The sequence below is a fragment of the Nothoprocta perdicaria genome, unplaced genomic scaffold, assembly GCF_003342845.1.
Source record: "Nothoprocta perdicaria isolate Ctin4 unplaced genomic scaffold, notPer1 scaffold_226, whole genome shotgun sequence".
Taxonomy (NCBI): Eukaryota; Metazoa; Chordata; class Aves; order Tinamiformes; family Tinamidae; genus Nothoprocta; species Nothoprocta perdicaria.
Window position 1 is genome coordinate 535,135 of NW_020455445.1, and position 18,087 is coordinate 553,221.

At 41.3% G+C, this 18,087-nt stretch overlaps 1 protein-coding gene across 1 annotated transcript in view; it reads right to left on the reverse strand.

The window, feature by feature from the left end:
• L3MBTL3 (L3MBTL3, histone methyl-lysine binding protein) overlaps positions 1–18,087 on the reverse strand; it is a 64,798-nt gene that overhangs the window by 32,048 nt on the left and 14,663 nt on the right. Inside the window, exons 3-9 of the mRNA XM_026039263.1 lie at positions 15,792–15,903; positions 13,485–13,644; positions 12,354–12,495; positions 10,863–10,947; positions 8,526–8,617; positions 6,680–6,784; positions 4,946–5,081 (exon numbers count right to left, since the gene is read on the reverse strand). Coding sequence (XP_025895048.1) covers positions 4,946–5,081; positions 6,680–6,784; positions 8,526–8,617; positions 10,863–10,947; positions 12,354–12,495; positions 13,485–13,644; positions 15,792–15,903 — 832 coding nt within the window. The remainder of the gene's footprint in view (positions 1–4,945; positions 5,082–6,679; positions 6,785–8,525; positions 8,618–10,862; positions 10,948–12,353; positions 12,496–13,484; positions 13,645–15,791; positions 15,904–18,087) is intronic.

An 18,087-nucleotide genomic window follows, 5' to 3' on the forward strand; every position in this document is an offset into this window, starting at 1 on the left:
AACTAAATGCAATGAGTAGTGTTCCAGGGAGCACTGTTTTGTATTGTTAGGAACTGAAGCATGACACACTGTAGAGCAGCTTACAGAGTTCAAAAGAAACTTGATGAAACTTTTCTACTTTTATTTAGCCATTTGATGTTATAAAAAGGAATCACATTCTTTATTTAGGCTTGGTTGAACTTCCTTACCAAAATACCCATTTTATTTTATAAAGCACTATGCTTTCCTGAGCTATAGATTATTAGTCTTTTATGTTGTCTAGGACTAAATTTAGACTGTTCCTAATCTTCATATAGAAGGAAGAATAATAGTCATACGAAAAAAGCACGAGGCAGGACCGCAGGAGATTTCAGCTCAGCTTCAATATTAACTTCAAAACAAGCTGGGAAACATTACCAAATTTGTCCTTATCTTATCAAATTATTTTACCAAAAATATACCTTATTTTACCCAAATTATTCTACGAAGGCTGAGGGGGGACCTGATCAGCGTGTATAAATACCTCAAGGGAGGCAGTGAGGAGGAGGGGGGCAGCCTCTTTTCAGTGGTGGGCAGGGATAGGACTAGAGGAAATGGCTTCAAACTGAAGCATCGGAAGTTCCACAGGAACTTAAGGAAGCATTTCTTCACTGTGAGGGTGACAAAGCCCTGGAACAGGCTGCCCAGAGAGGTTGTGGAGTCTSCTTCTTTGGAGATCTTTAAAAGCCGCTTGGATGCAGCCCTGTGCCACGTGCTCTAGGTGACCCTGCGTGAGCAGGGGGGTTGGACTCGATGACCTCTGAGGTCCCTTCCAACCTTAAGCGTTCTGTGGTTCTATCCTTGATACCGATCTCACAATCCTGACCTTCAAGGGACCTGAAGGTCCTCAAGGAGCAAAATAACTTCAAGAAAAACACCAAAACCCGTAATTCTACCAGATATCAAAAATCAGCCTCAGTAAGGTATCGGTTTCACGTTATAACCTCCCTCCCTCCCAGCAAATTTCTCAGCCTCAAAAGCTACAACTGCCTCTTTCCCAAGAAAATCACACCCTGCCATCCCTCTCCCCTCCAACTATCCTCTCTCCAACAGTCTGAACGACAGAAAAACATGGAACAAACTCAAAGCAATGGTTTGTGAGCAGCTCGGCAGCCTCTTGCTTCTGCTTCACAACCCACAAAGCGTCTACAGGCCCCAAACTTTTCCAACTATGCCCATCAGACTCCCTCTTCCTATGGGTTTCACCCTGCTGCATCCTCAGGCTATCACCAGTGCAGGGTCACGTGCATTAAACCAGGCTTTCCAGGTGGTATCAAAATAGTTGCTTACACTATCCMTGACTCAGACTTCTGTATGCAAAATATACTCTTGTACCATGACATACTTGCACTGTGAGCTATTCTCTATATGGACTTTCTCTATTTTATATTCTATGAATTCATGCAACACTTGAAAAAGAAATCTGAATTTATGTTTGTTTACTCCTAGGTTCTTCAAGAACAAAACCAGTAGTTCATAATATAATAAATTACACAAAAAAACCCATATCAAATCACTTATATTTCTGCTCATTAAAGCAATGCTTACCATTGCAAGCATGTAGTTTTCTTCCTTATTCTCTCCTTAAATATTAATTATAGGAACATCTATTTTAGTTCCTCTGTTACAATTCAGTAAAATGAGATCAAAAATTCTACCAATTTTGGCAATTTCCTTAAGTACTGAATTATGTTACCTCCCGAATATTTGAAGTGCTATTCAAATAGGCCACTGACAACAGCCATAATTAACTTTCCAAGAATCTTATGTCCTAGGCACTGTAAGTAAAGAACCCTTTACTCTTTCTACATTTGCTTTTCTCGATTTTCATTCTAAATATTAGCCAATACAAATTAATCCCTGAGTTGTAAGAAATTCCCTTTCTGGGCCCTCCCGTGCCTCTTGTCTCTCTACAGAGTTGCTGCAGGCCAGCCGCGCTGGTCCTTATGGGAATGTGCCATTCCTGCGGCCTCTGCCCAGGCTGGCTGGACATCACGGAGCATCCCTAGGGGCGACGGGGAGACGCGGCGCCCAGCGGAGGCTCCCGCGCTGCAGCTCGGCTGGGCGGCCCTTCCGCCGCTATAAAGGAGGCTGTAGTAGAAAACACTCTAAAAACGATCTTGTTCTCTCACTTCCCTTCTCCTTCCCCTCCAGGCCCTAGGATAAACCAGTGGTTTTACAGGACATTTTACCTCTGGGTTTTACCTTCCCTCCAAACCTCCATACCTAGCAAACAAGATTCCCTAGATGAACCTAGATTCATCAGGCACCRTGTTCAGAAAGTTTCCCCCTTTCAGAAAAGAGGGAGTGGAGCCTATTACTGTGCCCCAAATCCCTCTGCAGGGTATCCTGCGCACAGCTTCTCTTGTAACTCTTCTTCGCTGTGARGGTGCCAGAGCCCTGGCACAGGCTGCCCAGGGAGGATGTGGAGTCTCCTTCTCCGGAGATCTTCCAAACCCGCCTGGATGCCGCCCTGTGCCCYGTGCTCTGGGTGTCCCTGCTGGAGCAGGGGGTTGGACTAGATGATCTCTAGAGGTCCCTTCCAACCTCAACCATCCTGTGAGTCCGTGACTCTGTACACCAGGACCCCGAGCGCGCACAGGCTGCGTGCGCAGAGAGCAACCGCGTCCCAAGTGGCTCCCTGGTCACAGGCCGCACAGCACCGCTTTGGGCTGTGCCTACGACATGAGCAGCCACTGTGCAAACCTCTAACTTCTGCCGGGAGGTGGCCTTTCATACAACACTGCTGTCACTGGAACGGCTTTTAGTTCCCATATGGTCTGCACTGGGTGCTATACAGAAAGTACAATTAAAACGTTAATACCACAGAAAAATGTGAACTGTCAGATCACCTATATATTGATCCACTAGACATGGAAAAAATTATATGGGCACAAAACAGCTATGAAAAATCCATTTTTTTCCTCAAAAGCCCATACAACCCCCTCTCCTCTCCACCAAAAAGAACCCCAGCAACCTAAGACTGCCTTCTCCTGCTGCTCAGAATAGCCTAACTCTGAAAACGTCAGTTAAATCTAAGTAGTGAAAGGCCTACTGCTGGAGAGCTGGAAGAAATGTCTTTAGCTGGTGAAAGAACAATTCCCTGTAGGCTCCTCCCAATGCAGGAGTGTACAGCGGTGACTCTTATTTCTCCACGTCGGTGAAGGCTTCCCTGGGACTGTGGGGAACAACCCATATGTCCCCACATGGGTTCCAGTAGTCCTGGCACACTGGGGAAGGGATGGAACAGGCTGACACCGAGGGGAAGGAGCCAGGCTGTGCAGAGAGCGCTTGGTTGGATCTGGAGAAAACTACCAGGGAGAGACCTTGCTGTTCGTAAGGGCTCAAATGTCACGGAGTCGTGGGCTTGCACTGATGGGCACTAACCACAAGCAGGATTCCGGTGATTACCTTCACATATCCTGATAACTCTGCCCTCCCCTACACCTCTGATAACCTCCAAGACTTCCCTAAGAAAAACTCTACGCACTGATCCAGGGTGGAGAAAAAATRAAACTGAAGAGCACTTATCTCACCAATTTAAAACCAGGCTACAAGAAAATTTTCAAACTGACTGGGAGGAAGATTTTAACTTTCTATCAGCAGCAGTAATTTAWGGTTAACGAAACACTAAGCTTTTTAAAACGGCCATTGAAGACAGAAAAGATGCCAAACCCACACCACAGGCACCAAATTTCCTGAGCACACTGCAACAACATCAGTAATTCTATATAAACTGGGGACTGCTCGTTCACTATATACAAGCTGCTTCTTCAGGAGAAGGTAACCTGCTGAGAAATTCTGATTTATGTTCAAGAAATTACTACTTCTACACAAGGACCTACTCAGAAGTATGTTCCAATAAAGAGCCACATACTGCAGCAGTTGCCCAGAGCACTGCAGCCCTGCAGGCAGCGCGCGGAGGGCTCCCCAGAGCAGCGGGTGCTCCCTTGTGTTCCTGCGAGGCTCAGCTGCAAAAACAACCGCCTCCCCCCAGCCCACAGGCCCTCCGCTACTTTGAAGGGCTTTCCTCTCGTTTTCCACCACCAAGCATTTATATCCAGTTTTGAAATTCTCCATAAATCTGCCTCTGCTTCTCTGTATATTTGTTTCTTGCAGCCTTTTAAATTAGTATTTCCTTACTCTTATTGTGTAAGTCAAAATACCACATTCATTTATTTCTCACTCTCCTGATTTGAGCCCTTCATCCCTGTATACACCATTCCCACCCAAAAAGGCTGCCCATTTATCCTTTTTGAAATGCCAGTTTCACACAACTGCTTTCTGTCTATCTGCCAAAATAAAGTAGTTACCTAGTCTGAAGTATAATGATTAAGCAAATGAATTATGCATTATTTCAACACTTATATCACATAAATTATGAACTGACTACAGTTTCAGGCTTGTAATCTTTATTATCCCTTCTTATCTGTGAGTTCCTCTTTTTGTTTCTATTCCAAGCTTACTCTTTGCGGCAAGAGCTCAGTTTTTATTAGTCACTTGGTTACTACACGTTAATGTTGGTTAGCATGTAATRATGAAAATAATCCTAAAACCTTCTGCTAAGGGGATTCCCAGCTGCCTGTGAGATCCCAGTGTGAGCAAACACTTCACCAGCACATTCCTGTTTTACTGCGAAGAAGGATTTGTTTGGGGTCTAGGTTTGTTTTTTAACTTTTCTTTTATAATGCCTTATGAATGATTCTTTTGATTAATTTTTGTGTTCTGTGGATTTCTGCTGAATAGAAAAGGAAGGATTTAAACTTCCAGATTTTAGCAAGACTTTGGAGTATAACATGGAGCGTTCTAGTGCTTTGATTCAATTGAGAAAAAAAGTGTTTTCCAGAAAAGTAAAAAATCACAGCATTACATACACAATCTCCATTTCAGAGCTGTAGAAACCAAGCACACCTCAGATTAAAAGTACCTTTAGGTGGATGAAGTTTGTGACCTGTTTTCTCACACCATCCAACAGGATGAATATCTGAAGAATCAGCATTCACCCAGAAATCATAACAATCTGGGTATCCATCAAAATGAAGTCGTATTCTGTAGCCACAAACCTAAAAGTAGAATGTACAAAAAAAAAAAAAAAAATTTTTTTAAAGATGTTCTCCATACATGTCACAGTTTCTGCTAGGTATTACAGACAYTAACAGTGTGCTTCATTCTGTCAGCCTTTACTCTTGCTCCTGCGGACACTGGATGCATAAATACACGTGATAAAAAGAGAAGGATTAAATGTTAAGCAACTTTCAGTCTGAGAGCCTCCTCTTCTGGTGAAAAGCAAAAACAAGACTTGGATATTGCCATTAGTGTTCGAAAACTTGACAACTCCTTAATGTGACATCAGAATAAAACAGAAACTCTAGGCAAGAGCATGGATAGATTGGATACAATCCTAGCGAAGGCTGAGATGATGAGACTTTTAAGCTATACTGATACATCAATATGCAAGGGAGCATGGCTAGAACTCCAAAACAGACTGTGTTCAACAAGCTCGCCAAAGAGATAATGAGAGATAATGTTATTTAAGATTAAATGCCAGTGGAGAATGGAGGTAACTCCCCAGATTTATTTTTTTCCATGAAATGCCAAGTTAAATACCAAATGGAAAACAAAAGATATAATCCCTACTATACATGTTATCCACATTTTCCCAAGGAGTAAATGCCATTTTTCAGCAGTAAAAACCTCTTGACATCAAAAGATCACCATATCTCATATTTAACTGATACTCTGACATAACTCTCAGTTTACTGCCTCAGAATTATGGTGTATTTTAGGTCATCCTGCCATAAAACAGGAGATGTCACTTAGTGGCAAGCACAAAGTACACAGAACATATTATATATCGTCCACAAGCAAATAAACAAAAAAGAAATCCACAGAAAGGGGATGAAAATATTCAGAAGTGGGAAGATAAAAACTTCTATTAAAATATAAATTGTGAAATAACAGCTGTCTAGAATAAAAATGATATAGAGCAGAGTAGCTACCTGTTCCTTTTTCCCCATTTGATGTGTAATATAAAACTAACAAAACCAAAAAAGTATCCTCAGTAAAGCCAAGTAAAAATTAATGTGAGGTGTGTTTAGAGGACATACAAAATGCAACTAAGTTCTCAATCATTAAAAGCAAAGAAATTGCTCGTGAAGAAAGTACTTCATAACTGCAGCACAAAGGCAAACTGAGATTTCCTTGCATATTGACTTGCAGAACTTGCTAATGCAGACCGTTTCTGAGGCAATGCCTCTGAAAAAATTTTAAGACATGAGCAACATAAAAACTGCTAGGTATTTGGGTTAATGAACACAGCACTCCTTAATGTAACAAGACYACATAAACTATCAGTTGTCATAGTTACATTCTTTCTACTTAGTCCTATTTTAAATATAAATCTAATCAAAACTACAGGATTGCAGACAAATACACATGACCCAAGCAGCAAAACGCTGTTTTCTGTTGCTCCATGTATGTGCACAGTCACTGCTGTGGAGTACCAGACGTCATCTCCGAACATTTCCAAGGCAGGGAGCTTCCTAGGGGGAATTTCCCTCTGCCTGTTACGGAACACACATCACCTTCAGCTGCTCCTCCACTCAATTTCTTGTGCCATCTCCTACCCCATCTGCCCTCAGCTTCGCACGCCGGCACTCACCTCAGCCACTGTGAGGATGCAGTATATGGACTGGTGCTCGGGATCCACCCCTTCCAGTTTCATTCCCACTTTGAATCCATTTTTGTTGTATGGGAAAGACTGATACTGGAATGAAAAAGAACAGTTTCAGTATTTTGGGAGTATACACAGAAAGGACAAACTGCTTCTATAATGTAAATGACAATAATTATTGACTATTRATTTTTCTGAAAGAACTAAAAATTGTGAAATAAATAACTTTAAAAAATGGTAAAAGAAAACTTTATAACTGTTAAGACCATATGAAATAGCTCCCAAAATATAAATTGAGCTTATAATTACAGTTACAACAATATACAAGCCACTCACACCAAAATTTGGGAAAAAAATAAATATAAGAAAGCTTAGCCCTGAATACCCCAAATGCTGCTTCAAAACACATACAGAGAAACTCCAAGAGAGGATGTATTTTACCTAACTCTTGCTACCTAAAAGTTTGACGTGCTCCCTAATCATCTGCACTACCTCCCTAGTCAGCAGAAAGAGAGACACTGAGACAGAGCTCCTCCTTTCCAAGGAAAGGCAGCTCTCTCTGTGGTAGCTTCACAGCTGTAACTTATCTAACAGTAAATAAACCCAAGGGAGGAAAAAAAAAAAAATGCAGGGCATGGCACAAAGGCAGGAATACGCAGACCAGAGAAAAGAAATGRAGAACTAGCCCAGCTGAAACCAGCTTAACAGGTGTTTTCACCACTGCATGTGCACCCACACCTCCAGGATCCTACCCCAGAACAGGCTGGACCTAGGATGCAGGAACAGTTCTTAAACATGCATGCCGGGCAAAGGCACTACTTAGCAGGAACCGTTCCTTGTTAAATTTTTGGCCAATATATACTGCAGACAGTCTATAGTAATTAACGCTGTTCTCTCTCAGTTATTTTGTTTTATTGCTTTGTTTTTGTGGGGGTCCTCTAGACTTTGCAGTCTTGGTGCTTTATTTTCAATTCCTTTTGTATCTCAGTAATGTGCAGAAGCACCAAGCAGAGGCCAGTATCACACATATATCTATACTGAAAAACTGAACCCTGCATGAAGGTTTTAATAGCTTAGTATAAAGTAAATAAAATTGGATGGATGCAAGAAAGAGACGCTATGTAAAGGCAGATCTATCAAGAACAAAACCTGTTAACAATACAGAGCAGACATAGAGCAGCTGGGACATCCTCGTGTTTTGCCAGGTTTTGCAAGAGAAGACAACATGGAAGCTTTGCGCATTTGTGTTTAGAGCTCTCTTCAAAGCAAGAGAAAAAGCAAAAGAGATTGCACTAAAATGGCAAATGGCAAAGACTGCCACGGCAGAAAAAGGACAAGCGAGAGCTCATGATCTGACATCCAGTCAGAGACAGGTAAAATGCGAGCAGGCCAAATTTGGATCTGATGCAGCAAAGCAAAAAGTAACATCAAAAAAAGCAGCAAAGACAGGAAATAAAATCAAAGCAACAAGCCCAAAGCTGACCTTGGTATCGCCTTTCTAAACATATTTAAAGAGAAAAAGATGGCATGTGAACTGAGGGTAGGTATGTCCTGTGTCCCAAAAATGTCTAGCTGCACAGATTAGAAGGAAAGGCTAGAACTGGGTTTTGTAAAAGCAGCTGCTTTCTGGAGTCTCAATTTACAATGTTCATGTGCAGCCACASGGGTCATTAAAAAGCTAAGAAATAAAATTTATTTCATACATATTCTTCATATCTTGATGGTAATATATTTTAATCAGATGGCCTTTCCTCAAGAGAGGGAAAATCTCCTACATTTTTTTTTAAATTAGTTTCCCTAGAAATCACATTATCTCCCCTGGTGACTCACGTACCTCTTTAAAAAGCTTGGTTGGCACCGCAACAGCCTTCTCTTCCTCCAGGTAAGACGCCCAGCACCACGCGGGCTTCCCTTTAGAGGGCACRGCTGTAAGGAAGGATGCAATGTCAAATGAGTTCTGTGATTATTCATTTCTCCAGTAACCAAGGTAAACATTTTAAAGTTTGTAACATACCTATCTCAAACTTACAATTCWTTAAACGCATTCTTAGTATTTCTCAGGATTTATTCCAGAAAAACAGTTTGTATAGGATGGTTTCTATCTGTTCATGCCTTGCCTACTAAAAAAAAGGTTCTTTTAGGTGACTAGAACAACTTATGAGACTTTATGGGCTCTCTGCGCCATCTCTAATTTGAAAAAAAAAACCCAAAATTAAGATCTTACATTTATGATTTGGAAACAAGTGTGAAAGAAGAACAGATCACATGAAGCAATTCAGTATTTTAAGATGTTTCCTCAGAGAGAGAAAGGAAAAAAAATCCGATTGAGGGAAGTGTTTCCAGTAAGACAGTAGTTTTGACGGGTTTAGGAGGTTCTTTAACCACAGCTGCAATGCTCTGTTCTTCGACAGGATTCAGAATGCTCCGAACCAAACCCAGCACTTCATACTTTGTTGTTTTTGGATGGAAAGATAGACATTTAACAGTGATTTCTCCAAAGCTCCAAACAGTCACCAATGCTTTCTTTTTCCATTATTTAAATATTGTAACGCAGATTACAGAATTGTTTGCAAAGTATCAGACTCTACAGTGCCTCTTAAGGAGACACTGGTGAGTAATAGTTTTTACATTTGCAAATAAGGGACTAGTGCTACTGAAAGCCCATACAGGCTTCTTGCATCTAATTAGCTTTCCTACAGCTCAGCTCTGCTTTGCTGGCACTCACATCAAATGTCTCCTCTGTGCATACTCAGACAAGAGGAATAAACCCCTTAGGCCACAGTGCAGCAGCCTGGCTACTGAAGAACTTCTGCCCTAAACATGYACCATACCGACAGAGGTGCCAGAGCCTCCCGGGAGAAGCTGCTAATTTAACCAAAGATAGTAAACCTAAAAAATCACAGGGACTGTTTAACACTATTGAAACATTAATTTTGTTTGTGATTTACCCAGTTTTGAGCTATACTCTTTAAAAGATGTATTGCTCTGCACAGCAATATGTACTGATGTGTTTGATCTGGTGTATAAATCAGTCGTTCGCATCAAATCTGTTCTGCTGAAATGACACTTTCCCAAATAAATGAATGAAATAGAAATCTGTGCGGATACTRTGTCCCTGGAGAGCTGCAATTCCCAGCACTTCCCTGCTTGGATCTCATGCTTCATTCACACGGTCTCAGCTCTGGAATCAAACTAGAAATAACCCCTAATTTAGAGGTCGGGAGCAATTCGGAGCAGTGCCCCCGAGGCGGGATTTCTCCGGCCCGCCAGGCACCTGGAGCTGCTCAGGGCACCAGGAGCAGCAGGAGGGCAGCGGAAAGGACCGCCAGGCTCCACCCGGGAACGACCTCAGAGGGCCACATGCACGTTATTCTTGGTGCATCTCTGAGGAGCAACAGCTGCTACTTCTCTGAACCTTCCTGAAAGAACCTATCATGCCAATGGCTTGAAAGAACAGCACTCTTTTAAAATATGTTTTATTAAGMTGCTTCATGCAGCATATTTCCCTTTGGACTGATTAGAGTAATTATTCCTAAACAGTTCCGTGAAAGTATCTGTTTCCAGCACATTCTGTAGATACAAAATTCATCCCTAAGGAAACAAAAGTAAACTTTCATTTCTGCTTAATACMTGTCTTTCAAAAGCTGGTAACTCAATGGGTCTGTTTCTCTTTAAWATCAAGCTCTTTGGAGGGATAAAGAAGCCTAAACCCTGCATCCTGGAGTCTCCTCCTCTGGAGGTCTTCAAAACCCGCCTGGATGCCASCCTGTGCCACATGCTCTRGGTGTGCCTGCTTGAGCAGGAAGGTTGGACTAGATGATCTCTAGAGGTCCCTTCCAACCTTGAATATTCTGTGATTCTGTGATCCTTTACATCTGCACTTACCATCGGCTTCTCTGYACTGCCAGGAGTATATAAATTGGCTCTTTTTTTTTGGTAAAAGGAATCAATCTCCAAGTTATTTTTTTGCCAAAAGTATTTTGTTGGCTTTTTCAGTTGTTCAAACCACTAATAATGGCTATAAATAGTACCAGTTGAATATTTTTACAGAATTGACTAAAATGTGATCAATAGAGGATACAAATTCAATGGAATAACACTGGTAATTCACAGTTAAAGGGCCACACACATATGTAAGTGATAGCTGAGATTTTGTTTCGGAACAACTTACTTTGCTTCAAAACTGTTATTTCCCCTTTTCTTTTCCTTCTGGCTCGCTGTGAGACTCTCATGATTCTTCCTTCTTGTTTGTCCTCCTAAATTGAAAGAGAAGTACCAAAATGAACTTAAACCAAAAGTCCAAATACGGTTAAAATAGAGATGCCCACCGTTTAACTTTGCCTTCATTCATACAGCTACTGACAAAGCCCTCCAGTATCTCCAATAAACCYGTAGATGTCCAGTGGTGAACAGAGCTATCAGTGGTAGGAAATCACTCCCCACACGGTGAAAAGGACCCACACGGATTCTCCACGCCTGGCATGCAGCCAGCTAGGCTTGTCTGAGCAGGAGCATTCAAGGCCTGAGGTCTTCAGCAGGCCCAGGTGAAGTGGAGGTAGCTGGCAGCATCTGTGAGGTATTCCTGCTTCCAAAATGATTTAAAAGGAAATCTCTTACAGGCCTCTTGCAGGGATTTTTTTTTTTTTTTTTTGTAATGCACAACTGCTTTGCTAAACAAAAAGCCACTGATCTTTCTTACCTGTCTCCTTTGTTGTTCATTAACAGTTCTGTTAGCATTAATGAACAGAACAGCAATTCCTTTGGGAGGGAGGAAGTGTAAGGGCCCAAAGGCTGTCCCGCTGGCTATACGGACAACAATAATGTCCCTTCTTAATAGACTGGAGTGTCTTTTGCCTGGGACAACTCTCTACTCACAGTGCTCTCTCCTTCTTCCTGTGCCTCTCCCAGTAGCTTTGATGCTTTCAGAGCAAACACATGTTTTTCAGACACTATCAGCCAGGTTCACCTATCATTCACTGCACGAGGAAGACTGAGCAAAATCAGCTGTCGTTAACCCCTGGATACTTCCTTATGCTTTGTTTGATTTTATGTGTTTTGGTATTTCTGTAATTACCTATGGCAAATGTGATAAACACTGCTTGCTGGAAGACCAAAAAGCAATTTAGTTACATCTTCTCCTGAATCCAGGAAACTTCTTTCAACTTAAGGGATGAAAACTAACAGGGATCTTTGGCTGTTTACTTTAAAGCAATTTATATTAAGAAAAYCAGATTTATGCTCTCTTTATCTTTTCAAAGATAAAATTATTACCTTTTCAAATCAATTCTTGTCCTATAATCATTTATTAATGTGCAGCCTGACAAAGAAACAATTTTAAGCAAATATGTATTCTTATATTTCTGTGTTCAGTTCACAAGTTTAGGTTAGTATCATCTTTCCATTAYATTCCTTTGCTCTCTCTTATTTAAAAAAAAAAAAGACAGAGAAGAGGCTTGAAGCAGCTGTTACTTTCAATAATTATTATTTAGTAAAAAAGGGATAATTAAACTGGCAAGTGTATCAGCTGTTTATTATGGCTTTGTTAAATGCAGTTACTCCACATAGCTTTGTAGAGGGATGTGTGAATGCCACCGACACGGTAACAGAAGGCAAAATTCCCACTAAACATATCTGTAGGAATGGGTTTATGATGCATACTAACAGTTTCATCAGACTTCTCCTTCTTCTCTCCATTATCCTTTGTCTCTTCTTTGAAAGGTAATTTTGTTTTTCTCTTCCTAATGCCTTTGGAATCATCGTCACCATTGCATTCCACGTCAGGCTTTTCCTCCTTTGGTTCTCTACTACAAGAACAACACAACGACATAAAGCCAGTATCATTTCACTTCTTACCTCCGCAGACAAGTAAAAACCAAGTAAATCTGAAGTCAAGTGTCTGGAGATCACAGGGTATCATTCAAAATATAGTCTTAGAAATACTACTGAGAGTGACATCTGTCAAAAAGATCGGTCTGGAAGCCATACAACAAGAACTGCACGGGGGAAGCTGTCAGCCTGGGCTGGGCAAGTTCTGCATGTTTTAAGCCCTGCGTCTTTCACTTGTACCATCAAACCACAGGGAGAAGCAAACTGAGGTAGTTTAAAGTAAGGAAAGAAGAGGCAGTGATTGAGCTTGATAAATCCAATTGGAGTAAGCTGGTGTSTAACTGTAAATTGCTAAACAAGCAACCACAACAGACAGCTTCAAAGCAATTAAGTAAAAAAAAGACAAATGCACAAAGCCATAGTTTTTCCAAACTGTCATAATGCAGTGTACAGCACAGAATGTGCACACTAACACAGCTCTGCACTGGTGGCGAGATGAGCTGCACTAGCTGTAAGGAAAGGAACTGAGAAACTACAGCGTGTTCRTGTTTCCACTCCCTGTCAGCTCTGATACAGCTTTTACACTTAATTATAATTAACTTACCACACCAACCATCTCATTACTGATTATCTTAATTCCAATGATTATGAAACAGGGTGGGAGTCTGACACTGATTCATGCATCCCATAGACTAAGTGTTTCACTGCTTGCATGTGACAGTAGCGCACAGCGCTGGCTGTGCAAAACAGACCGCCCTCRACGCCAGCGTTAGCACAAAACCCCACAAAGGTTCCATATCCTGCAACACATTCACTCCAAAAACAGTGAAAGAACATCAGAAACTTAGGAAAAGGTGGCTGCTTAGTATCTCCCTTTGCCCCACCATTACTGTTTCATCCCACCACTTTTATCTCATGCTGCATTTATGCCAAATTCTTTGTGTCTATGCTTTATAATTGCACCTACTTGATTTTTACTTGCTGGGCACAATTCTGGCTGCAAAATTTCCCTTCAGGAACAAATTCTTCTATGGTACCATAGCGATAACAGTTTTCACAGAAAACAAGTCCATCCACTTTTGCAGCTTCCTTCAACTTTGTGGGGATCCCTGTCTTTTCTGAAAAGGCTGAACAATGAAAAAAGTAACTTCACTTAGGAAAAGGTGATACAATTCCAACCATCCCTAGTAGGCCTTGCCAAACAACCAGAGAGCTGAACTCATGCCATTCTCGTCAGAATGAAGATTGAGAATCAGTGTCTGTACAGGGTCAGTTTTCCACAAATAAGCCACATTCATATCTCTGTTCTGTAGAAAAGTAGCTACTGATTTCATGCTTCTATCATCCTGGGAACAGAGAGGACATTAACAGCTCATCACAGAAGGAAGTCATGGACTTCAACACCTCGTGACTTGCTGACATGCTTGATATTTGACCTGTATTAGCGTCATGAGCAAGGAAGGCTTTGCAGGCCTTGTCTTTTAATAGGTGAACTTATTTCTGGAAGTAAATCCTTGATAACATTCTATTGTTTTTTACYTCAGTAGCTCACGTTCAATGAAACTAAAGTCTACTATTAAAAAAAAATCACTCATTAGTAGCAAATAGATTTCCAAGTACCGGATTAAATTACTTATTCATCCCAACCCTTAATTCTCCACAAGGAGTGTGTAACTGAGGAAAAAATTCTGCTTCTTTCCCTCACAGGGAAGTACGAAGCACCATAAAGTCCTCTAGACTTCTGCAGACTTTTAAATCCAATTTCATTCCCCCCCAGAAAGGCAAATGTCAAGTCACAAACTATTTCTTTTGCTTGAGCACTGATCTGTCCTTCTAATGGAGTCAAATAAGCTTTTCTGTTTGCAGAATATTTCCATTAGAGAATCTATCGTTTGTGTGTTAAATTTTACAGACCAGTGTCATGAGTGGTTCAAAATAACTATTTCTTCCCGCCRGTGAAATTTCTAGCAATATTTTTATCTCTGGGAAGCCATAAATCTATCAAGGGCAGTGTAATACAGTAATGTAACTAGTTTATACAAAAGATACTAAAAAAATACTAATTCAGTGGCATATTTTGGGGGAAGAGGCTACCGCATTCAGGGTTTACATTCTCTACTGTTTCATTGCCCACATTCTTGTCTCAGATTTTGATCTTGCATCTCGGAAAAAAGTGACCTGGAGACCTACAGAAAAGGGAGTCTAAAGTCTTAGACCCCACAGATGAGTTCATACTACCTTCCTCCTGGCAGAAACCTTTTACTCATTCATAAAAATAACATGAAAATTAAGGCTTAGYGGTGGGGCACTGGCAAACAAAAACTTCATTTGATTTTGCTTTTTTGTTTAAAATTACTTATAGTTATTAAACTGAAAATCTGAGAGCTTGTTTTTCAGAAAAGTTTTAGAGTGCCTGTTTAAAAATAAGATTGGTAGCTACTAGGTAGCTGTGCATGGGCACAAAAACAGCTGCTTTATTCTCTTGCACGCTACTCCATCATTGCTGGAGACACTGTCAAAAACATTTTTCAGAATTAATCACCACGTAAACCAACTTTCTCTGAAGAAAAGAGATGTTTTGTTACATCGGCATTATCARTCCTGGGAACACAGCATCTCATGTAGCATGTTGCACTGTAGACAGATGCTACGTAACTATTGGAATTTTACCATTCGAGATAAATGCGTGTGATCATTACATGCTGTAAAAAAGCACAGTTGTCATGAGCAAGGAAACAGCACAGAACTACGTTGACACTGATGATAGCAGTTGAGAAACAAACTATTGTTTGCTTTCAAATAATATTTCATGTAGTTTTTCACATACTATTTTATGTGAAGGCTGTCTACAATTCACAGTGCCTTGGGCATTAACTGTAGGTAGTTAGCAAMGTCTGTGGGCAGTCTGAAAAATCAGCTCAACAAAACAATGTTTCAAAAAATAGGAAAAATTTAAGCAGAGTAAGAAATTGGCTACTTTTCAAAATAGATGAAACATAACAGGAAAATATTAAACTTGGAGAAATTTAGTCTTAGAAAAAAATTACTATAACTTAACTTCAGCCATTTAACAGTGGAAGTAATATTGGAAGTATATTCCCTTTTAAACTTAAAATGCATTTATTCTGATACTTGCACCCCAAAGAACAAGTTAASATCCCTGGGTATATTAAGCAAATACATTTTTAAAATATGGGGAGCAATCTTTAAAGAGAAATTGATATATTAAACAAAGAACAGTTTACCACAGAAAATGCCAGGACTCCTTACTGACCTTCTTGAGCAGTTGGCACCATCCAAGTTGTGGTAGCTGTTGCTTTCTTCACACTTTCTATCTCGGTTTCATCTGTAATCACTTCTAGGGCTCCAAATTCATTCACTCTAAACTGATAAAACAAATGGCATAAGGTACATTAACAAATTCTCAGTGCTTTCTTAGGTGGTAAGAAAGCACTTTCATAAGTGCTTTCTTCTGTAAATGCATGTAGTTTCTACATGGTATCTTCACTGTACTGTCCAATTGCTTGGTGCTTCTGCTCATCTCCAAGGAACAGGAAATACCTCCTGTTTCTGTAAAGCAAAATGCAAGCTCATTTTGTTACCTAAAAATACTGTTTTTAATAGGTATTGATATAGACGCATACACACAGACACACAGATCAATACCCACCTTTAGCACAAGAATAGAAAAATCAATAACAAATTTCTGGGAAAATCAACTAACAGTAGGCTTTTCGTTGCCTGCAAATAACGCACTCCCTGAGTATTTTTGTCCAAGAAAAGGGAACTGAAAGTGTTTCACACAACACAGAAATTTCAGCATCCTCCAAAAGCACAGCACTCCTCTGCTGCAAAGTGCACATAAACAAACATCTCGAGGCAGTTTATGAACTGTTTAATTACACGCTGAACGTGGCATTACTGCCAGCCAGAAGCAAGGCTCAACAATATCCCACATGCTGTGCTTACACAGGATCACTGTGAGTTATACCCAGCCTGCTGCCAGCAGCAAAATCCTCCAAATGCTGTAATAATTACAGTGCTACCAGATGAAAATAAACTTCAGCTTCACGGGCACTATTTTTATAGGCCCAGCTGGTTAGACGGGTTGAAGTAAAGGCAGTGTTTTGTCCACGACACTCCCACTTGAAAATAAATCTGTCTTAAAGAGTTTTATCACAGAGAACAATTCTCTGGTAGGGAGGTGCTATGACCAAAAGGGATCAACAGCAAAATTTACGTCAGAGAGACTTTCAAAGCCTCTCTGCCAGAATATTCTTAGGGGGCAGCAGCATGAATAATATCTCTGCTTCTCTAATCAGGTAATTTTAGATCAGGAAAATGAGATGGGSAACAATTGCCTGACATTATTTTCATCATCTCTGTGCCTCAGGAAACTCCAGAATGGATCATTTCCGCTCACTTTGGACTACTGTCCTAGGTACATTTAATATACCACCCCCAACGTATACCATAGTGAGCTTCACTACTTACATCCAATCTCAGCACTGAGAAAGTCCTAAGCCACCAGGTCCTAAGAAATCCTCATAGTTGAGAGACAAAGGAGGACCTCACACAGCTGTATGACTTCTGAAGCCAAGATTTTTATTTATAACCTATTACGCTCACAACAGACCTGCAAATGTGGACAAGTTGTCTATCTAGCCATCCAGACCAAAAGATGACAAGCTCAGCTTTGAAAGGCAACATGTGCTGAGAATCAGGTTTGCAGACAGATACTAACACTGCTCCACGCAAAGAAAAGGAGTTATCATTCAGAAGAGAATCCTGCCTTACAGTAGGCTGTTTTGAAGCCTGGCTCCTCTTTTTGCTCAACTACTTTTTGCAATCTTTGCTTTGTCTGCTGCTTCTCAAATAGGTGGGTGCTAGAGATGAAGGCTGTGCTCTTTTTAAGAGATCTTACTCCCTGACAGCTGCTTCAGGAGGAGACTGTGAGTACACACTAAAACCTTGCGCTGCATCTGGCAACACACGAACACGGAGGTGTGCACAGGGCTTAACAACCACRCACCTTCACACAGTGTCTGCCACAACCAGCACACACCAGCGTATTTTGAACAGTCCAGCCAGCATCTCAGATATTTCTGAATGATCTGATCAGTGCTAAACTCTTTCGCTAAACACCCGTTGACTCTTCACTAGGGCCACCTGCAATACAGAGCGACGTCGCCCCAGCCAGCCCCGCTGGTGGCCTGAGCTGCCCCTCGAGCAACCCGGCCACGCGACTGCGGCGAGCTGACTCCCACGTACCGGACCAGGAACGAGGGGTGACTGAAGAGCTCGGTGCTTCCGGCTGCTTCTCAGCGGCTTCTGGTTCTGCTCTACCTGAGGTTTTTCACAGTGGAGATGGCCTAACCGTCAAGGAAACAGCTCTTTAACAGCTGACACCTTCACATGATGCTGCCTAAGCAGGCAGAGGGGTGTCCCAGCCCTTCCCGCCGGCTGCTGTGCCTGCACTCCCTGACTCCGGCCGTCGCTTACAGCCCTCCCTCCGCGGGCACCGGGGCCTCCAGCTCCTGCTCAGCTCTGCAGCAGATGGGCCTCGTCCT